At 32.1% G+C, this 21,079-nt stretch overlaps 3 protein-coding genes across 4 annotated transcripts; 1 reads left to right on the forward strand and 2 right to left on the reverse strand.

Annotated features, from left to right (window-relative positions):
- Window positions 1-350: 350 nt before the first annotated feature.
- Window positions 351-1,805, forward strand: LOC105646594 (GDSL esterase/lipase CPRD49; the record flags this gene model as incomplete). The annotated part of the gene is given in 5 exon segments (XM_012232465.4): window positions 351-428; window positions 526-663; window positions 756-829; window positions 947-1,090; window positions 1,412-1,805. Coding segments are annotated over 5 exon segments (618 nt in total), but the record flags the coding sequence as incomplete, so codon positions are not given.
- LOC105646595 (geranylgeranyl transferase type-2 subunit beta 1) lies at window positions 1,710-8,005 on the reverse strand. 2 transcript variants are annotated; one of them, XM_012232466.4, is made up of 11 exons: window positions 7,480-8,005; window positions 5,553-5,616; window positions 5,148-5,201; window positions 4,835-4,985; window positions 4,549-4,665; window positions 4,170-4,236; window positions 3,906-4,054; window positions 2,967-3,100; window positions 2,784-2,882; window positions 2,599-2,674; window positions 1,710-2,095 (listed from the first exon to the last, which is right to left on the reverse strand). In XM_012232466.4, exons 3-11 carry the CDS (start codon window positions 5,199-5,201, stop codon window positions 2,001-2,003), a joined length of 942 nt encoding a protein of 313 aa, XP_012087856.2. In that variant the 5' UTR covers window positions 5,553-5,616; window positions 7,480-8,005; the 3' UTR covers window positions 1,710-2,000. The 2 variants fall into 2 exon arrangements, with proteins under 2 accessions (XP_012087856.2, XP_037497043.1); XM_037641115.2 differs by lacking the exon at window positions 7,480-8,005 and adding an exon at window positions 7,016-7,453.
- A 443-nt stretch (window positions 8,006-8,448) lies between these two features.
- Window positions 8,449-15,177, reverse strand: LOC105646593 (LMBR1-like membrane protein). Its single transcript, XM_012232464.4, has 14 exons — window positions 14,455-15,177; window positions 14,280-14,365; window positions 13,806-13,921; window positions 13,517-13,627; window positions 13,129-13,227; window positions 12,901-13,023; window positions 12,417-12,479; window positions 12,261-12,325; window positions 10,127-10,236; window positions 9,910-10,024; window positions 9,721-9,786; window positions 9,152-9,262; window positions 8,993-9,059; window positions 8,449-8,882 (listed from the first exon to the last, which is right to left on the reverse strand). Exons 1-14 carry the CDS (start codon window positions 14,802-14,804, stop codon window positions 8,835-8,837), a joined length of 1,530 nt encoding a protein of 509 aa, XP_012087854.1. The 5' UTR covers window positions 14,805-15,177; the 3' UTR covers window positions 8,449-8,834.
- Window positions 15,178-21,079: the final 5,902 nt, after the last annotated feature.

Consider the following 21,079-nt stretch of genomic DNA (forward strand, 5'->3'; position numbering starts at 1 on the left):
ATCTAATTCTAATAATTCAAAGATAATAATAATGATGATAAGACAGAGACTAAAACATGGCTCTGATTTGCAGTTTGGATATAAAGAGCACGTGAAAATGCGGCTCCACGTTTTGTCTATTTCTAGTATTTTTCACTTTTCCTGTTATGGATAATGTACAATTTGCAGTCATTTCGTTGGAATGTTTTCTCATTCAATCAAATAATAATTTTTTTTTTTTAAATGGAGACTTAAAATTCTTAAATACTTATATTGTAAGATAAATATTGGACTATTTTTAATAAATCAAATCATTTCTTTTTTAATTATACTAATTAATGTCATTTCAAAATGATAAAAAATATAAACAGGCAGATGTTGTGCTGCGAGGATATGGAGGTTGGACTTCAAGGAATGCCCTAAAAGTTCTTGATCAAGTTTTTCCAGAGGTAATTAATTAATTAATTTGTTTGAATTAGATAAAATTAGACAGTGATGGTGTATAATTTTCTTTTTACTGTGATATTAATATAAAAATAAATAAAGCATGACTCAGTACAACCTTCACTGGTTATTGTTTACTTTGGAGGCAATGATTCAATGGAACCTCCTACATCAGTTGGTCCTCTTGTTCCACTCCCTGAATACAAAGAGAACATAAGGAGAATTGCTTTGCATCTAAAGGTGATTAATTAATACTTAATCCTTCAAATTTTATATAATTATAAGGTATTATTGAATTTTAATTCAATTATGTGATTATTTGATGAATGCAGGGCTTATCGGAGACCACTCGCATTATTTTTCTCGGCGTTCCTCCTGTAAATGAGAAAATGCTTCAAGAAATTCAGTATGCACTTTAATACATTTATTTATGTACATTTAGAACATTTTGAATCATAATATTTGTTGTTAAATACTATATATGTATATATATATATAACTGGTTGTTGCTAAAATTAACTAGCGGTGACAAAACGGGTCGAACCAATGAGGGGTGTCGGATATATTCAGAAGCTTGTTCAGAAGTGAGTAAAGAAATGGGAATCGCAACCATTGATCTTTGGACTGCAATGCAAGAGAGGGAAGATTGGTTGACTGCCTGCTTTACGTAAGAACGTTTTTTAAAACCATAAGAAACAAACCAAATTAAAGATTTTTCTTTTTTTAATTTCAGAAAAGGGTTGATCATTTGATTAACCACCCGGTTTGAATCGAAATTGATAGAAAAACTTAATCCATCAAAACCTAATTCATATGTTTGGTTATTATCATTGAACAATTTCTAATATACAATCGATAAATTGATATATATTTTAAATTATTATATACAATATAATTTTGTTATAATCAACCTATCAAAACAAGGGAATTTTACTGGTTTAATTTTAAATATAATTACAATCTACAAAAGTTGCATTTTGTTTTTCAGGGATGGAGTTCATCTGTCAGGAGAGGGGAGTGAAACAGTGGTAAAGGAGATAATGAGAGTCCTTAAAGAAGCTGATTGGAAACCAAGTCTATACTGGGCCTCAATGCCAACTGAATTTGCTGGAATTTCACCACTTGATCCGCAGACCGAGGGCACCACCACCGCCAACCACCACAGTATTTGATGGACCAATCTTTTCTTAAGGGAGGGAAAGACAGAGAGAGACACCCACTAGGGCAAAATTTCATATAGAGAGTAATTTTAGATACAAGCTAAGACTGCTAGTTCAACAACAAAATATCAAAAAAAAACTTTTATTAGCAAACAGATAAAGTATTTTGTATTTTCAGATACATAAGAGATAATAAATAAAAGATATACATTTTAAGTTTTACACACTAAGTGCTACTTTGCTGCTCATGAGATACTTCAAAGGGTACCTCCTAGTTTATAATTAATACAAGTAACAACGTAGCTATAGTTTGTGAAAGCACCCAAAAGAAGAGAGCCATGAAGAATCACTAGACAAACTTCAAAAAAAAAGTAGTAATAAAATAAAGTAGTTTCACCATGTCAATGTTGAAGACGGTCATCTACCAAAAAAAATCTTATTTACAACATCTACTGGCAAAGCATAGGCTGGATCTATGGCTTTTATTCCAGGATACTCGAGAAGTGAGAGACCTGCACAATCAGCAAAAGGTAAAAAGTTCATAACATGAAATCTGCAGACAAGAATAAAATTTTAAGCATAGGATGCAACAGATCACCAGAAATCACATTCCCAAGTTCAATGGATACACAAAAGTAACGTAGACATACAACCTCTAAGTAGAACAGGTACGAAGTTCTTCTACCCAGGAAAAACCAAATGGAGCTTATATAGAGAATAAAATATCCTGATTTAGGTAGTGGATCGAGTGGAATACTCACTTTCAATGCCAATAATCTAATTTTGTGACCTCAATTATTTGTCCGTTCTTTGAAAAATTATAAATCTTTTAAATAATCAGAAAAGAAAAAGCTACACTAGGTAAAGGGAAAAAAATGGAGAAAAACTGTCCAAGATACTGATTTCATGCTAGCAGCTGTTACAAAATTAAGGACTTGCAAAGGAAGAAAGGAAACCACATGCACATATCAAGATACTCAATGTCAAACAAATCAGAGCTGATGAAAATATGTACCAGCTACTCCAAAATATGTATGGAAAACATCAACAGCATCATCAGGTCTATCTGAAATTCCTCCATTCTCAGTGTCCTGAAAATTTGAATACATTTTAGCACGAGTCCTTATCTTTTCAGAGATAAAACATTAATATCATGAACATCCTAGGATTCTTTGGAAAATTCTAAAAAGTTGGCACTACCTGACAGTTTAAGATAAATTTAACAAGTTTTTCCTTGTTAATCCAATGAACTCTGTCAATCATAATCAAGCTTGAAAGAACCCACCAAGAGTAGCAAACCTGAAATCATTTTACATAATCATGATTGCAATAATTGGTTAAAATGTTCATACTGAAAATCTCTTATTTAACAGAAATACGAACATCAGGAAGTTTCTCAGGGCGACCATTTAGACCTCCAGACTTGACTTGCCGTTCACATAACCACCATCCAAGCAGGTCCTTGTCAACGTGATGCAGAGACCCAGTAATAGCAAGGGCACCCACACAGCAGAAAACTGCAATAATCAGGAGCAAAGCAAACTTTTGACTAATATTTTTAACAATAATCACTAAATTAGAGACTTTGATGAATTACAAATTGTTTGAATAAAAATGATAGCCATTATCTAAATTAGCAAAAAGAAAATTAAACTGTAGATCACAGTTCACATGGAGGACTGAACAGCTATCGGAAAGGGAAAAGAAAAAAATGAAGAATTAAGCTCTTAGGTTTCCAGGTTTTTAGAGTAAGACATGAAGCATCCATACATTTCTTTTAAGATGAAAAGAACCTCTTCAGCTCATAGTTAGATTGAATTCAAAATTGATCTGAAGACAGCCTTATCTCTGAGGTCACCTTTTACAAGTGAATTGACTGGCAGGGAAATATTTTATCAGATCCTTATTTCTCACATATTTCCCTTTAAAAGGCGAAGATGATATTAAACGAACAATCATTAGATATGAACAATATAAAATCCATATACAATCTGAATGACAAATTGCTTCCCCTTAAGAGAATCACACTTTGTGGTCGTTATTTATAGTGTTCTTTAATGATAATAGTGATAAATCGGCATCTAAACGAGTTTGCTATAACAAGAAGCGCAAGCTCAGAAGATTATATGTCACTGCCAAGAAAGAGATATTTTGTTTATTGCATCTTTGAAACATTTATGTCTAGGATCATAATCAGTTTCCACAGATGAGAAACTTTTGGGAAAAGCTCGCTTTTTTTTTCTTCAGTAAACCTATTCAATATGTTCAAGCATATCAGAACCACACATTTAGCAAAGCAAAATGTCATAACACAGAACATACTCTGTCCAGCATGAGACTCCCCACCAGGGGTGCATCCAAATCCACCATCTACATTTTTGCAGCTCAAGATGTAGTTCACAGCCTTCTCCACATTTATTTTATCAAGACAATGCAATAAAGAGAGACAACATAGAGCAATATATGAGAACCTAACAAACAACAAAAGAACTGTATCATTAAAAGATAATTCAGTGTTGCTAATTCCAAACCAAACAAAAGATATCGGATAGGATATGTTTTCCCTTTTTTCTTTTTGAAGAATACCTTGTATCAACTTCACCCCACATGTCTCCAGAAAAGGATCCATCTTCATTTTGCAACCCAGCAACATCTGACCTAAGGATTAAGTAAAACAAGAAATAGATGTGATATTTTGGACCCTTATCTTAGTTAGTTAATTTTTTTTACAGACAACTATGATAAACGGTGTTGATCGAAGCCTGAATCTATTTTTTTCTATCATTCAGCTACTAGAAAATAAACAATAGTTCCGCATAAACAAATTTACGCATTTATTGCAAGCCAAGTCGGTACTGAAATATAATCATACTGTTGTTATTACAAAGAATCTCCTGCTTCATATAAAAATTTCTAAATGATGCTTTAACAATGTAGAAGCCATTGCATGATGTGACAAGGATACAATTTGAAACTTTATCAACATCGAGAACATTTAGCTTGTCAAGAAGGGCCAGAACTTGCACGGCACTCAGTGTATACAGAATATGTGGGTCATGTCCAATATTACCAGCAAACCCACCTGCATACCAAAATCACCATTGATAATATCATAACATTCTATTATTTCATCTCAGCTTCAAACTAATAACCAATTATATGGAGTAGTTATCTCTAATGAAAAGTTTTCCAAAGTTGGAACATGATTCAGACAAGTAACAAAGCAAATAAAATGAAGCTGCTTTACATACCAGACTCATGTTGGCATTGCATGATCCATTCAATTACTTCATTTGAATCCACTGCATCAAGCTTTCCTAAAAGATCTAGAGTGGTCAATCCCCAGTAAGCTCCATTCATTCGTAAGTGCTCCATCACCACAGATTCAAAGCTATCCTTTTTCTTCAATTACATAATCAACAAAAATTGCATTGAGCAGTACAATAAAACCAAAATGTCATACTATTGTACATTAAGCATAATAACAATGAAAAAAAATGTACTTGACCAGAAAAAAAAATCTAGTATAGTAATAAGCATTAAGCAGTAAAATAAAACACACACCTGTTCAACTGATATGATGTATTTAACATGTTTATCAACTGCCAGCTCCACCATCTGCAGTCATTGTACATTTTCAATTAAAGGTCTTTTAACTCTTTACAATTGCAGAAAATAATAAAATGAAATTGGCTCTGAAAATTAAATTGAGTATTTCAATTTAGTTTAATTGGAAGTTAAATTTAAGGATTATTAACAATATTTCTCTTCTCAGAATTCGGAAAACCGAAGCACTGCATCCAAAGCCAAACCCAAATAAATCCAATCTGTCTTTGAGATATATATGAACAAACAAACATGTTAATCTAATGAATCAAATCAATCAGTCAATATTTATGCACCAAATTTTACAGCGCATTCAACAGAGACAAGCTAAATAGAGTTTGATTTGTAAGTTTACACACTTACCTTTGTATAAGTTCCAGCAAGAACTCAAACCGCACCAACAAACCACTCGGCTCTATTTACTAGGCTGAAATCAAAGAATCAAAGTCAGAGCTAATATATGTACATACTTAAACATGTATTTGAAAATATAAAAATATTTCTCTCCAAATTTACACGTTTAACACAACATGATATCAGCTCAAAATTCTCATAAAGGGTTAAAAAAATTGCAAGCAATTGGAATATTCTACTGAATTGATGAAGCACTTAACAAATATAGCTTCGCTTAAGATATTTTATCTAGTGCCTTGTCATCCTACTTTATTTAATTAACATATATATCTGAAGCTGAAAAATATTAAGTTGTTAAGTGCTGGTGATGCACATCAAACATGATGGCAAAACACCTCTCAAGTATTGACTTGTATTCTCTCAAGTGTTTCTAGTTTAATATAGGCATTCTCTAGCAGGTTTTTATACCACTTCTACCCGAAAAAGATAACAGGAAACAAGCAGTCAATGGTTAAAACCCTGATTACTGGCATTGCTTAATGAAGCAAATGCTGATGCAACCACATTTTTCACTTAATTTGCCATCCATACAAAGTAAAAAGAAAATTTAAAAAGATCAAGCTTGTATTTTTGTAAAACCCAAATGAAGAAATGCCCTCTCGCTATGAGTCACTGGAGGGGCATTCCTTTCTTGCTAGCACAGGAAAAAGAACATATTTTATGCCATCGGTCTATGGCTTCCTTTCCTTGTGCATATGGCTACTTTACTAGGCTATTCTTCGCATCAAAGAAAGTAAGGACATTGTATAAATAAGGGCACTCTCACTCTCTGGGCCTGCTCTCTTGCAATTGAACTAATAGGCTATTCTCTCTCTTTTCGATTTGCTTTGTCTGCGATTTAGGGAATTTGCTGTGATAATGTTAATTTTGGTGCTGAACTTCTCTTTGTCTGTGACACAGACAAAACCGGATGTCTAATGGGACTAAGTGAAACCCATAGATGCATATATGTCCGCTTAAGTAGACTGACATTTTTTCCACACAGCATGGCAAAATTAATGAAAAGACCCATTCAAGCCAATTTTAATTTATTACTGTCCCAAACACCTTTTCCCCCAAAACTCTAACCTATTGAAAGATCTAACCCTCCCTTTCTTCCTCTAACCTAAATCACAAGTTAGCAGCAAGTGATTCACATTTCTAACTTAATAATTATTAATTAGATTAAGAGCAAGACAGGCCCTGTTGCCAAGTAAGAACAACAAATATTTGTTACCAATATTCTATACCAAGAAACAAGTTTTCTTGTATCCTCGAGCACATTAGAACCCTATTCAATTGATTATCACAGAACCAAAAAGAGAAGAACTACACAAACAAAAAGAAAAAATTCTCACGCCACAACTTTGAAAGAATCAGTATTCTGTACAAAGATATGTGAGAAACAAAATGATTGCTGGGAAAAGATATACATCTTCGCTAACATTTATTTGTTAACACTTTTCGATAACTTCTGCTGGGTAAAGTTTTTTTGTGAGAGTGAGGTTGTTGTTGGATACTTTTCCGAATATGTTTGTTTATGGAAGCACAGCTCTGACTTCTTTCCTATCTGCTCCAAATAAACTCGCTAAAAATAGGAAACAAATAACAGATTCCAAAACGACATGTCGCTAGCAAATGAATATCCGTACATTGTGTGACTTAACGTGAACAAACAAATATTAAGGAAAACAAAATAAAATTTGAAATGCACAAAAGCACATAGAATTTCAAAACTCGAGTGGAGAAATCTGAGAAAACGAATGAAAACTGCAACGGGAAGGGAAAAACGAGGAAAGAAGAAACGGATCTGAAAGAAAAACGCAGACTCCAAGACTCAAAACGACAATCGAGAAACCAAAAAAGAATAAAAACAGAAATAAGAGAAGAAGAGTACCTGTGGATAATGGGAGAGGAACCTAGGGTTTTAATGGGTCCAGTAGCAAAGAATTCACTTTCAGAGGACACGAATCCGAGAAGAGGGAGAAAGAGAGAAAAACCTCTCGATTCGTTGTTGTTAGTTTGCTAGATAGAGAGAAGAGGAGGCTTGTACGAGTTCTTCAGGTTTTAGAACAACCACAATTGAGACGAGGAGGAGGAGGGAAACTCACGCACAAAAAAAAAAAAAACGTTTGGGCAGTCTGATTCAGTTTGAAAGCAGGGTTGGTTCTGCTGGCAAAGGAAGAACGGGAGGCTTAGATCTTTCAATTATGATTTAGGCTACAATTTTGGAGGAAAAGGCATTTGGGGCGGTAATAAATCGCGGTAAAGGAGTTTTGCGCTGTCAGTCTATGTGCATGCAGTTGGATCTGTAGTTGGATTTTGTCATGCTGCCAGTCTATGGGCATGTAGTTGGATTTTTTATTTAGTAGTATAACGAGTCTCATATTTTTTCATTCGAGATTCATAGTTGCCCCTACCATAAATGAGGAAATACTAATCTTTCTTCGTGCTCCTCCAGTGAAAAGGAGCAAAATGCCAAATTTAGGGCGACTTCAGTTTACATTTTGTTGGTTAATTTTCATAATCATCACGATTTTGGTTATACATACATGTTGAAACCAGCGATAAATTTGACATTGCTCGAAGGAATATAATCAGACGCTTGCTTATAGTTGTACTAGAGAAGAACATGAAGGTAATTAATCACTGGAGTGTATTGCAGCAAATAATTATTACAAACATTGCAGGATAAGTACCTTCATCTAAGTAAATTAAGATCTTTCAAGGAGCTAACATGGACAGACATAACCTGCTCCAAAGTAATTAATTAGTTTCAAATCTTCTTAGCTGGTGAAGTTTCAATTTTCTATTACATCACCAGAACTTGGTACAAGGCTGAAAAAACAAATGAAAAGCAGAAACATGAAGAAGTAGTGGGCCTGTACGATCTATTCGTTCTCAATGGTTATGTAATTATATTACATCAAGAGAAGTTACACAAACTCATCTCTCATGTGTGCTAAAGATAACACGTACATAACATTAACCAAACAAAGAATAATACATACAAAAAGGGGGAGCAAAAAAAAAAAAAAAGCAGAAACAGCAGTACTCACCACGCCACTCCCATCATAACCACCCAATTTACTCAGATGACGTTGGCCTGTCTCTCTAAACCTTTCAACATAAAAAAAAACAAAACCAGGCCATACATATCCATCAAATATCAAACAACACTCCCCAAGGATGATACAACTGGCAACTCCGAGGGCTCCAAGTGGGTGCGTGCACTCCAGTCAAAATCCTGCCTTAGGAGGAAAGCTGAAATCTGCCGCTTGGCTTTTTTCTTCTCCATCCCTAAAATTTACCAAAATGAAGATCAACATTAGACCCTTGTAACAACAGCATCGACAAAAATAGCAATGCTAATAATGACAATGACAACAAAAGGATGGATGAAAACTTACAAAGGCAGCATAATAAACGAAAGTCAAACCCGCTAAAACAATAAATGCGATCTGAAAAACATTGTACCTGTTATATAATAAACATCATATCCAGCATCAGTAAAATGTACATGCCCAATTAAAATAAGTATCATATGTGAATGTTAAGTGGCCACTCACTTGTACAAGTATTTAATTCCCCGGAGAGACTGCAATGTGTGGCCAAAAATTTCTTGGGCAGCAGTTGCTTGAGCATAGTACCCAAATGCTGTAGCGCAGAACTGAATCACACTGATATTGCCAAAAACCAAGAAAAATTTTGCATCAGTAACTTTAACGTAGTAATAATAAAAACTGACACACACACCCAAAAAAAAAAAAAAAAAAAACTCTGCACAAAGTACTTCATATAGCAAAAAATAAACATCATTCCAAAACCAAATATATATAGATAGAGAGAGAGAGAGAGAGAGGAAAAAAGGGATAATTGCAAAATTAACCTCAACCCTCTCCGAACAACTGTTACATTTGGAACTCCAATGTTTCAAATTCCATCTATTCAAGAACTCCCCCAATCTTTAAACATAAATTGAACATATGGTCATCAAGTCAATGGGCAGTTCCAAGATGGAGATCATGAAAGAAAAAGGGATCCTAAATATAGTTTTGACATTATCACACAATAGCAACACCAAGAGAAAATACATGGCACAGATAAGCTTTTTTAAGTTAAGGAAAACAATGCAAACCTAATGGAGCATAGGAGAATGAGTCCAACATTGAAAAGAAATGAATTCATTAGAGTGGCTCCCCACCTGCAAGACAAGTCCAATAGATTAATGAGCAATCAAACAAGAATCTGACACTAGATGATTAATCATACAAACACACAAGACATGCCAAAACTAACTAAAAGCTGTCTCCAGAAAATTTATTACTTCATGGGATGAATTGTGATGAAAACTAGTTTCAGGCCAAGCATCATTGCCCCAGCTATCACTGCAAGCAGAAGGTAGAAGCAGAAGAATGCAAATGCCACAGTACCCAGAAGACCTAGCAAATTAGCAGAGCATACACGTTACGAGATAAGAATAACCAATTAAAATGAGAAGAGAGGTAAAAAATGGAGATCTAAAAATAAAAATGTCAAATTACCCCATATATCATCCAACTTGATGAAAACCTCATTCAGAAAAGGAGAAAGAGGTGGATCAATCAACAGATATATCACAATATGAGCAACCCAAGCCACAGAAACAATCAACCTAACAAACAAGAAAACAGATAGTTGTCAGTAAAATTTGGATGGGATCCTCTTAAATTCCATATGTACTGGATGAACGCAGAACAACTTATGATAAGACTAGATGAAAGATGAAACACAGTAGGCAACAGTCAATATCATATTTGCAAGAATAAGTTTCCTTCTAAACACCAAATACACCAAGCAATAATTGAAAACAAGAAGTTCCATAATAAACTTTTAATGCAAACAAGTGCTTCACAACCAGAAAAAATAAGTAAATAAAAATCAATGAGGATGTCAAATAAAGAAAAAGAAAATTCATGGTTCATCAACATTGGGATCCAAGATAATAGTTCCCAAGATCATAAGCATACACATGCATTCAAATTAGGAATGAGCAAACTTTGGAAAAAACCAAAAACCGAACCGAACCAAATTATTTTCGGTTTTTGGTTTGGTTATTCGGTCTTTGGATTCAGTTTCGGTTAAAAAATTCCCATACTTTCGGTTTCCAATTTTTGGATCAGTTATTCCAAAATATTTATTTTCTGAGTAAAACCGAACCGTTTGACCGAACCGATGCCTACCGAACCGTTTGACCGAACCAATGCCTACCAAGCCGAACCGACCAATTTGTTTCGGTTTCTGAAATTATTACGGTTTGGTTCGATTTCAAAGAGAATCCGTTTTCAGTCTTCGGTTTTTGCGGTTCAGTTCAAGTTGGAACCGAACCACCCGTTTGCCCCCTAATTCAAATGACTCTACTTGTTCACGCCTTCCAAAAATAAATAGGAACCATGTCTCAGTTGTGATGGATCATTGTGTTTTGAAGTTTTTATCTGCTTTTCCAATTTGGAGGGTAAAAAAGTCTTTTTTTTTCCCTTACTATTCCAAGAAATATACACTTAAAAACTTAAACCACGCCCCCACCCCAAGTAAGAGCCAATACCTCTCTTCCAGAGTGCAAATTTTCCTCTCTTTTACTGGGATGTGGCTCTCCTGTCCATGCAACTCAAGTCACTTACATCAGTAAGCAAGCCTAGGTGTGACATATTTCAATTAAATTATTTTGCAAATTCAGTTTGGTCTTAATTGTCAAGACGTACAACAAAATAATAATAATAATAATAATAACAATAATAAAGCTCACATTTTATTCAGTTTTCGAAACCTTGTGAACCAAATGCATTGGGAAAAACTAAACAGTCTTCCGAGTAATGCAATATTATAGTTTATTAACAGCTTGCGGTCTTATTTTTCAGTTGCTTGAGCCTCTCTTTTTTTCTCACCTTATATATATTACGGGTTCCTAATTACCCAAAAAGAGATATGCTTCTGGATATTTCAAAGGCCCTTTCTCAAATAACTGATAAGCTTCCCAAAGATTTTAGAACTCTTTCTTTTCTTCAAACAGTCCCATATTGCGTTCTATCTATCAGCTAAGCCTTATCACATATCCTCCTTTTCTTCATAGATCTCCTGTTCCCTTTGGTTGTTAATCTTGCATTTTATAGACTCGCAGAACTTTCACTTTTCATTCTCCTCTCTCTCTTTAAACTTTAGTTATGACTTGGATTGATGAAGGCCATATACCAATATATCAACTATCATGTCAGTAACAAAATGATGTGCACATTCTGTCACCTGTACAGTTATAGAACTTCTCTAATAAACTGACACCACCTAGGCCTTTCTCTGTGTTGAACTAGAACATCAAATATCACCATCATCTTTATTCTTCTATTGTTGTATGACATTCAATTGATTTTTTTATTCATTTACTAAAAAAGAAAAGAAATTCCTATCCATGCTTCAAAAATCAAAATGAACACTCTGCTCAATGGTTCTCAGGGTCTTGGTCACAATGGCTTAAGTCTTTACCATATGGAAGCATGAAAGCGAATGAATTGAAAAGGTATTAGAAAAGGAGAAGATAACATCATAAGAGGAAAGATTCCTTGAGTATCTAGATAAAGATCAACAAATTGCATATGAACCAGACTTTGAAGAATGGTAATTAGATATTGGAGTATCAGCACTTACCCTAAGATCCCCAGAACAAGTTTTGCCAAGTACCCAAGAACAGTCAAAGCCCAAGATGTCTCAGCCTGAAATGATGACCAAAACCATCAATACTAAGGAGAAACGAGAAAACACACAGTCCAGCCACTTACTTAAAACAGTGAGTTAGATGATCACCTGTTCTCCTTGAGGGTACATCTCTTCCAACAGCTTTACATCTTCCTCCAACTGAAGCAACTCCTGCAAGTTTAAATTTTCACAAAATTAAGTTCTAAAGACCACAATGAATCTGTTGCCAAGTCATGGCCAGCTAATTTATACTCGACTTTTCAACATGCATATAAAGTGCATTGCAAAAGACTACCAAAGGTTTGAGCACTAATATGATTCAGTTTAACAGACATAAAAGGTAACAACACAAACACATTAATTACTGAAGCAACCCCATCTTTTCTAGTTGAAAGAAGAGAATAAGTGATCACTATTGAAAAGTCCAAGTCCTTGAGCGAGAAGTTTCAAAGCTTGACAGTGTGCAATGCATAAAAGATAGTACTTCAGCAGATGACAAAAGTTTGAATTCTCAAAAAGCTAAATATATAACAAGCTAAACATGCTCCCAACCCATTAAAACTACAACTGCATACTCTGTGGCTTCAATTACCTTCTCTACTGCCTTCACATTTTTACGCCATTTTCTACCCTTGGAACCACTTCTTTCTTCCTGATGGAGTGCATCAGCTGCTTTCTTCAATTCTCTTGCTTTTTTACCAAGTTCAGTTGCTTCCTACAGAATATTAACAGCTGTCAATAACTATCAAAGAATCTGTGCACTGTCCTCAACTATTTAAGGATTTTTTAATACAGCCACATAGTGCACAAGGAGAATCACCTTTATGTACTGTGACCGAGTGATAACAGCCTTTGGACGTCGGATGAACGAAAATACAAGTCCCAGTGGCAAGCATGCAATACCAACACCTCCAAATATCTGACAAATATTGAGAGGTACATGCTAATATATTGTTGTAAACAACAAAGATAAAAGATGGAATCTACAATTCAGAAATTTCCATCCATATGAACATAAATAATTCACATGTATGTGCATCATCTTTTAATATATGATCTTTGCTATCTCAGCATAACTCATTTAACAGAGTTCAGTCACTAGCCCTTAATAAAAGCACAGTATGCAATCCTTAAAGTTCAATCTTCATTCGTGCAAAGCCAAAATTTCAATTAAATCAAAGTATAAGCTTCTGTAGGAATAATTTTACCGTAAAAAGTACAGATCCAACAACTGTAGCCAGAGCAACAACATATTCTGGAAAAGTGGCGCGCATCGTCCATGTTCTCTCTGAGGAAGCATTTGCAAGATGTGCCGAGCACTGTAACAAGTAACAATGTTAGAAAAACGAAATGACAGAGGGGAAAAGACGGCTGTGGGTTCCATAATTCTTCATTGTACAATGTAACGATCATATAAAAGCAAATGCTTCAGAGAATAATATGCCAGAGCCATGTTATTAATATTCTACATAGAAAACAGATGAAAATAAACTTAACCTGGCGTGCACCCGCTCCAATACATGGCTGACTGCTAGAGAAGTCCCAAGTACTAGGGAAGTTAGTTGTGGTCGAAGAGAGGTGCCTGACAGTGAAATCCACCTTTCCAACGAGTCCTGACATATCATCAAAGAATATAAACTCAGTGGAATACAGTTATGTCTGATTCAACGAGAGAAGCACAAATAACCTTCATTTTACCACCAAAAACTGATGGACATAGTCTATGCAAGTTTTTAAAGTCAATTAACCACACTCATAATTGTGTATCCTAAGCTATATAACAAAATTTTCTCTTATAGATTATCCAGAACATGCAAGAGCCATACACATTCAATAAAAAAACAACTTCGAAGGCAAAACTACGTATATATTTTGTATGCATTTTCAGCTGAATGCTGTGTGGCAAATCTTTTTATCCTTACAAACAAGAAAAGGAGACAGTAAAGAAAGCAAAAATGCAAAAGTACTAACCATATAAAATGCCTAGCGCAAGACCACATACAATGGCCGTTGTTATCACCCATAACAATGCGCTTTTCATCCTCTGGCCAATACTCCTGTAACCAAAAATCGCGCACCGATTAACAAAGCTTCACCTAATACTAATAGGTAAGCGTGAATATAATTAGAAGGAAAAAGAACCCACTTATCCTGGTCGCCTTCATAGTAGAACATCGCAAAGGGGATAATAAAGAAGACGAGTAGAGCATCAATAATATAGACAGCGATCCATAGATCTTTCATTGGCAAGGTGAGATTACAGGCGCCATTGTATATCGCGTGACGACACGCTTGCCGGTTGGCAACGTCGGCCGGTAACATTAATATCGAAATGAGAGCGATGGAGAGGCCCAAAACGACAACGAATTTAGGGAAATACGCCTGATTTTTGTCATCTGGATGTTGGTAATTGATGAGAAGGTATACATTGAAGATGAAAACGATAATGCAAACAACTATAGCTACAATAATTAGAGCGAGATTGAAATCGCCCATTGCTTAAGCTCTGGATTCGAAGCCGTATCGAGCCAGAGATTGAACAATTAGGGTTTCTTGTTTCGATTTGGCTTTGTAATGAATGTTTGAATTTCGTAGATCTGGTCTTTCCTCCTGGAGAAATGGGCAAAAAGGAAAGGGAAAGGTTTGGTTCCGGTGAGCTCGTTTGTTGAGATGAATGACGTGTTGAACAGAAAATGACTATTTTGTCCTTAAAAAACTGTCCAATGGCAAAGAGGGTTGCGCTTTGCTATGAGGTGGGTTAGGGGTTAATAGTAATTAGGTTTTGTGCCCCGTGAGAATCATCGAACAGCCTGTCCAGACGAGACGAGCCATTTTATTTCAACTTTCAAAATGCTTTTTAGTCATGCAATGAAGAAAAGAGCTCGTATGCTCCATAGCAACGGAAGCATAAGCTAACTGGCAACTCCCAAACGTCAAGTGATGATTGGGCTTTTACCCTCAAATCCGACCCGAGCCGGTAAAACTTTATCTTGTTAAGATAAATTATAACTTAAAAAATAATAGTATAAAAATTATTTTCTTTGCCAACTCAACAACACTTTAAAATTTTTGTTTTTAATTCATTGAAGACCCGATAAGCTGATATAATAAAAAGTAAATTTTTTTTTAATTCATTAAATTAATAAAAATAACTATAATTGAGATGACTCAATTGGTGAAATTTTTTTTTTGTCATCTAGCACTTCAATTTTTTTATTAATGTACATCTAAGTGAACGTGCTTCTAATATTATTAATTTTATTAATCATTTAAAAAAATAAATTAAAAAGTTGTATTACTTAAAATAATATTAATGATATATTATTAAGTATTTACTTAATTATTGAAAAAACTGAACAACGTATAATATTACTAAATTAAAAAAAAAAACTGAAAAAAATTATTATTTGAAGTAATGTTAATGATATTGTTAATTATTTAATTAATTATTGAAAACTGAAAATATTTAATACTACTAATGATATTAATATCAATATTAACTCAATTAATGTCTAAATTAAAAAAATAAAATTAAAAAATAACACAAAAACCATTCTCTTTTTTTTTTTTTTTTCTCCTCTTCCCTCCTCTATCCCTACCCACTATTATTACCAGTTACCACCTCCTGGTTCGACCTTTGTATTTCTCCGAAAAAAAAAAAAAGGATTGATTTCAATGAAAGCCATGGAAAAGGAGGTAGCACCTTTAGTATAAATTGCAACCATAAATGTTTCATAAAAAGAAGAACCAAAAAAAAAAAAAAAAAAATGCCACAATAGCAAAATAGAGTTATAAATGAAATATGAACCAACATACATAGATATTTTATAAATTTGTAACATAGATAAATAAAAATAAATAAAAAACATAAAAAATACTACTTCCACTAGTTAACCATATTGATTGCCATATGCATAACTAACACATTTGGTTAAACAACAATTTCCTGAAACTAAAATCCAAATCAAATAATTAAGTTTAAAATAAAAAATACCAATTCAATTAATCACTCATCCGATTCGATTTTCTCAACTCTTCGTTCATTATTTCACCGATAATTCGAATTTTCATTTTTCTTTGTATACGTCTGGTGTAAATCTTCTTAGAGACTTTATTATTTATATTGAGATGTGTTCGAACCTTGTACCATTTTCTCTTGCAAAACCCTCCAACCTTCCATTTGGATTTAGCAATAAACTCTTTCACTGTAGGTGCTTGAGTTAATTCAGCCATCTAATACTTTGCTTGCTCTTAATTACTATGATAATGATAATTAAATCTATAAATCTCTTGAGAAAATACCTCTCTTATATCTCTTTCTTTTTTCTATTTTTGGGTCCTTTTCTTAATTAAATATCATCAATTTTGACAAATTCTATATTAATATTTGTTGTACGAGGTTGGCATTCCACCTTGGTTGGTTAGTTAATGTTGATTTGGATGATGTCTGTAATTTGGTATGCAACTATAATTTATGCCTCTACAGTTATGAGGTTGGTTAGTTAATTATGTTTTTTTTTTCTTTTTTGTTAAAAAAACAGCTAACTGTAAATTAAAATTCACGAACTTTAGGTTTTTTTTCTCCACTTAATTCTATCATAAACTGAATTTTTTTTTTCAGTGCAACGTAAAAAATTTATATATATATTTTAAATTTTATCTAGCTGTTAATATGTCTTAAATTCTAATAGAAAAAAAATTATATTTAGTTGAGAATTTTTATTTATATTTATGATTTTTTTTTATTTATATTTTTGACGAGTTACTATACTTTTTCATATAATTACCGTTTTATTGTTTTTTTGGGAGAAAATAGAAAGCAAAACTCAAAGCATTACACAAAATCTAGAGTATGTTATATCAGTAATATCGTGAAACAATCATGAAGCCATTCCAAGAAAGAGATCACTAAATACGAGTATCAAAAAAATAATTAGTATAACTCATTAGCGTCTAAGCTTAACACTTAAAATTTATCCTCTGTTTGGAAAGAAGAGAGATGAAAATAATGAAGGAAAATAACGATGAATTGTTAATTTTCTTTCCATTGTAATTTTTCACCATTTTATTTGGATAACGAAGGGAAATAATGAAGGAAAGAAAATAAATTTATTTTTCTTTGAAAAGACAAAATTTTAAAGGAAAAAATTATTAATATTGACATCTTACCATTTTAACTTCATTTATCATTTTAGAAGACTTTGACGTTCATATAATTTCAATATATTCAATATTTAATTAAAAGTAATTTGGGTATTTAGATAACTGCATAAAAAATGGAGAAACTTTAACATTCTACTATTATTTTATCTCTTAAATGGAGAGATTCTATCCATATGAGATAAGAAGGAAAATGAATTAATTTTTCCCTTTTTCATTATTTTTCCTTCTTTTCCAAACAAGGTAAAATCGATTTCCACAACTATTTTTCTCAGCTATTTTGATTTTTTCAAAAAAAATACTTTCATTCAAACAGAGTGTTAAAGTTAAATTTGAATTTATTATATATCATCTGGTAGTTTTGTTTTTTTTTTTTTAGTGTTTCACATACTTAAAGCATACAAGACTAAGAATTATGATAGATACATTAGTTAAAATTTAGAAAAATTACTATTGCTGATGTGACTGCTACAAAGGTTAAATAAATTTTAAAAATGAAAAATCTAATAAACCTTGAAAAATGAAAAAAACAACACAACCTTTTTTTTAGAATCAATAAAAAAAAAACAAAGAAAATAAAAAATAAAGATAAAACTGTCGTCGTAAATGAGCCGAAGAACAACTTCATATCTAAATAAAAAAAATGTGTATTTCTTTCTTAACAGATGAATAATTGCTTATGCTAATAAAGTACACACCATTTTATATTTTTTTTAATCAATATTTGGTTAAATAACTCATCACAATTTAACCAAATTAAGTCAGTCAATTAATATTTCAATGTGTAAAAAACAATAAAATAATATACATGTTTCAGAATGCATAATCAATAAGTAATTTAAATTTACACGACAAAATACCCATGAGAATTACATTCATGATTAATGGATCCAATTTTCTCACAGCGAGAGTTTAAATTTACAAGAGAGTTTTTTTTTTTTTCAGCAAATCTCATAATCTCAATGTGAATGATATTGCAGAAGTGAACTTAGTACGATCTGTGCAATCAACTCATGATACATAAAAGGTTAAATTTTGAAATTTTTTCTAACTGTGTACCATCCTTTCTTGCAAGCACCAACAAGTTTCCAACGTAGAACTATACCCTTCTTATGTTTATCAGAAGCTATTTCCTTGATTGCAACTTCTAGCTTTCCCATTTAGATATTTGATATTGTGTAGCAATGTTCATATTAATACTTATTCTTTGTATATTGGGAATAGACTCATTTATTAAGTTATGAATCAGTTGTTTGTTTTTCTCTGTTAGTGAAATGTCCTAATGTTAGGGTACTGGTTTTTGCCTACCCTTAACTAGGTCCATTAGTTTGTGATGTTGACAGTTATATGGGTTGTTTTTAGTTTGTGAAGTGGTTTAATGAAATATCTCATTTTTTCTAGCTACTTGTTTTGCATTATTGGGTATTGATTCATTAAGAATCGGCCGAGCGTTACTTTGATCAATATAGAATAACGCTCAGTTAAAGATATTTTTAATTGTGTAATTAATGCCGGAGATTATTGCTTAATATTTATGACTGAGATCCTTACTCGATATTTACTTTTTCACTTACAAATTAGAATAGAGAATGCTTTATAAATAATTGTATCATATCCTAGCAGAGGATCATTTAATAATAATTCCTGAGTATTCAAATTCTACTTCTATCATGTATAACTAGAAGTTGTTAGCAGGGATAAATCAATCTACAGTAGTTACCTATAATGATTGTGTACATTTTAGTGTGTATATATATTTTATATGTTTTAAAGAGGTTTATGTGCTTTCAAAGCTGCTAATATTAATAATATTAGAGATCTCCACTCTCTTAATAACACTTCTCAGCGTTTTTAGTTTTTATATGCAAAATACTGATTTAATATTTGATTAGATAATTGATCAAATTTTACAAATTAGAGCATTCAATAGAGTGATTTTATAAATTAAAATATTTAATTAATATAATTTTATAAATTAAAATATTTAACTGGTCAAAATTAAAATTAAAAATGTCACGAACTTTTTGAAAAATAATACAAAATTGAATTTAAATATTTGCCATCACCATCCCCATGTGTATAATTCATTGAAAAATACTATCTAACTAAACATATTTTATACAATATGATATTTTTCCAGTTCAAGGGGCATTGCACATGGAACAATCATGCTCAGGGGAATAGTGTATGTATCCAACAAACATTTTAGGTGTATAACCACATGTTTTGGTTACATTAAATGTATTTAATAATTTCAGCATAGCTATTGGATTTCAATTTGCATGATGAAAATCACTCATTACTAATTTGTATGTCAATAAAGTAGTCTTTATTCTCAAAATTTTTACATACCATTTAATTCTAAAAGTATATATTTGTTTTTTTTATAGCATCAAATATTCTTTATGTCCCTTTACGTGTTTTTTTTTTTTTTTTATGAGGATCAATGAATAAACTATTTCTCATAAATTATAATAAAATCAAGAACAATTTGACCAATTAAATTTTGTATAACTTACGAAGATAAGTATTCTATCTAATACTACTTTTTGCATGAAAATTAAAAAAAGCAATTAATTTATAAATTAAGGATGAAATTGCAAAAAAGATTATTTATTATTTTTTAAAATACTTAAAATCGAATTATATTTTGAAGCAAAAACATTATCCTAAAACGATTTATATTTTGAGATGAAGGGAATATAAATAAGGATATAATTAGAAAAAGATAATTTATTACTTTTTAAAATACTAAAAACGATTTACCAAATACCATTATTCTGAAAATTGGATCGGACCAACCAGTTTGATCGGTTTAACCAAAAATTGGATTGCGATCCAGTCCGAATTACATAAAAAATCAGGCGTCTAAAAAACCGGCATGAACTGGTAAAAACCGAATGAAAATCGGCTAAAAACCGATGGATTGAACTGGTTAAAAATCGATTTGATTCAAATTCTGGATTTTTATAAAGTGTAGCTTTTAAAAAATTTGGCCTCTTAAGAATTGGTCTACTGGTTTTTTAATTTTTGGACATCTTTATTTCTAAACCCAAAGTTCTAATATATTAATTAAAACAATTAAATTGCCTAACTTTAAAGCCACATTTGAAAAATAATAATATATTTTATGGTAACTAATTAATTTTGTTTAGTATTAAATTTAGTCATTTTTTATTCTTTTTGAATATGTCAAATTTGAAACTGTTTTTTATTTGATATCAAATTTTTTTAAACCTATATTTTTAATTTTTTAATAAATGTATTTAAAAATATTATATATAAAAATCTAGTTGAACTGTATTGAATCCAGATGAATCCTCTAATTCAGTGAATCCCTAGTTTCACTGGTTTACTATAGGTTCGATTCTCAAAATACTGCTAAAATACTCTATATAGACTTATATTGGAATGTAGGGAGAAAAAAAATATATCAAACTTATCAAAAATAATGTTGTTGAGATAAAATTAATTAATAGAACAAAATTTAATAATTATAGATGAAATTTATACCGAAATAATTTTTAAAAAATAAACAATTCTTCGCTGAGTTAAAGATCAAATTGCCAATAGCCATTCACCACGCAACTAAAAGAACTATTCGTATTTAC

Source organism: Jatropha curcas, chromosome 2 (assembly GCF_041381405.1).
Source record: "Jatropha curcas cultivar XTBG-Jc1 chromosome 2, XTBG_Jcur_1.0, whole genome shotgun sequence".
Taxonomy (NCBI): domain Eukaryota; kingdom Viridiplantae; phylum Streptophyta; class Magnoliopsida; order Malpighiales; family Euphorbiaceae; genus Jatropha; species Jatropha curcas.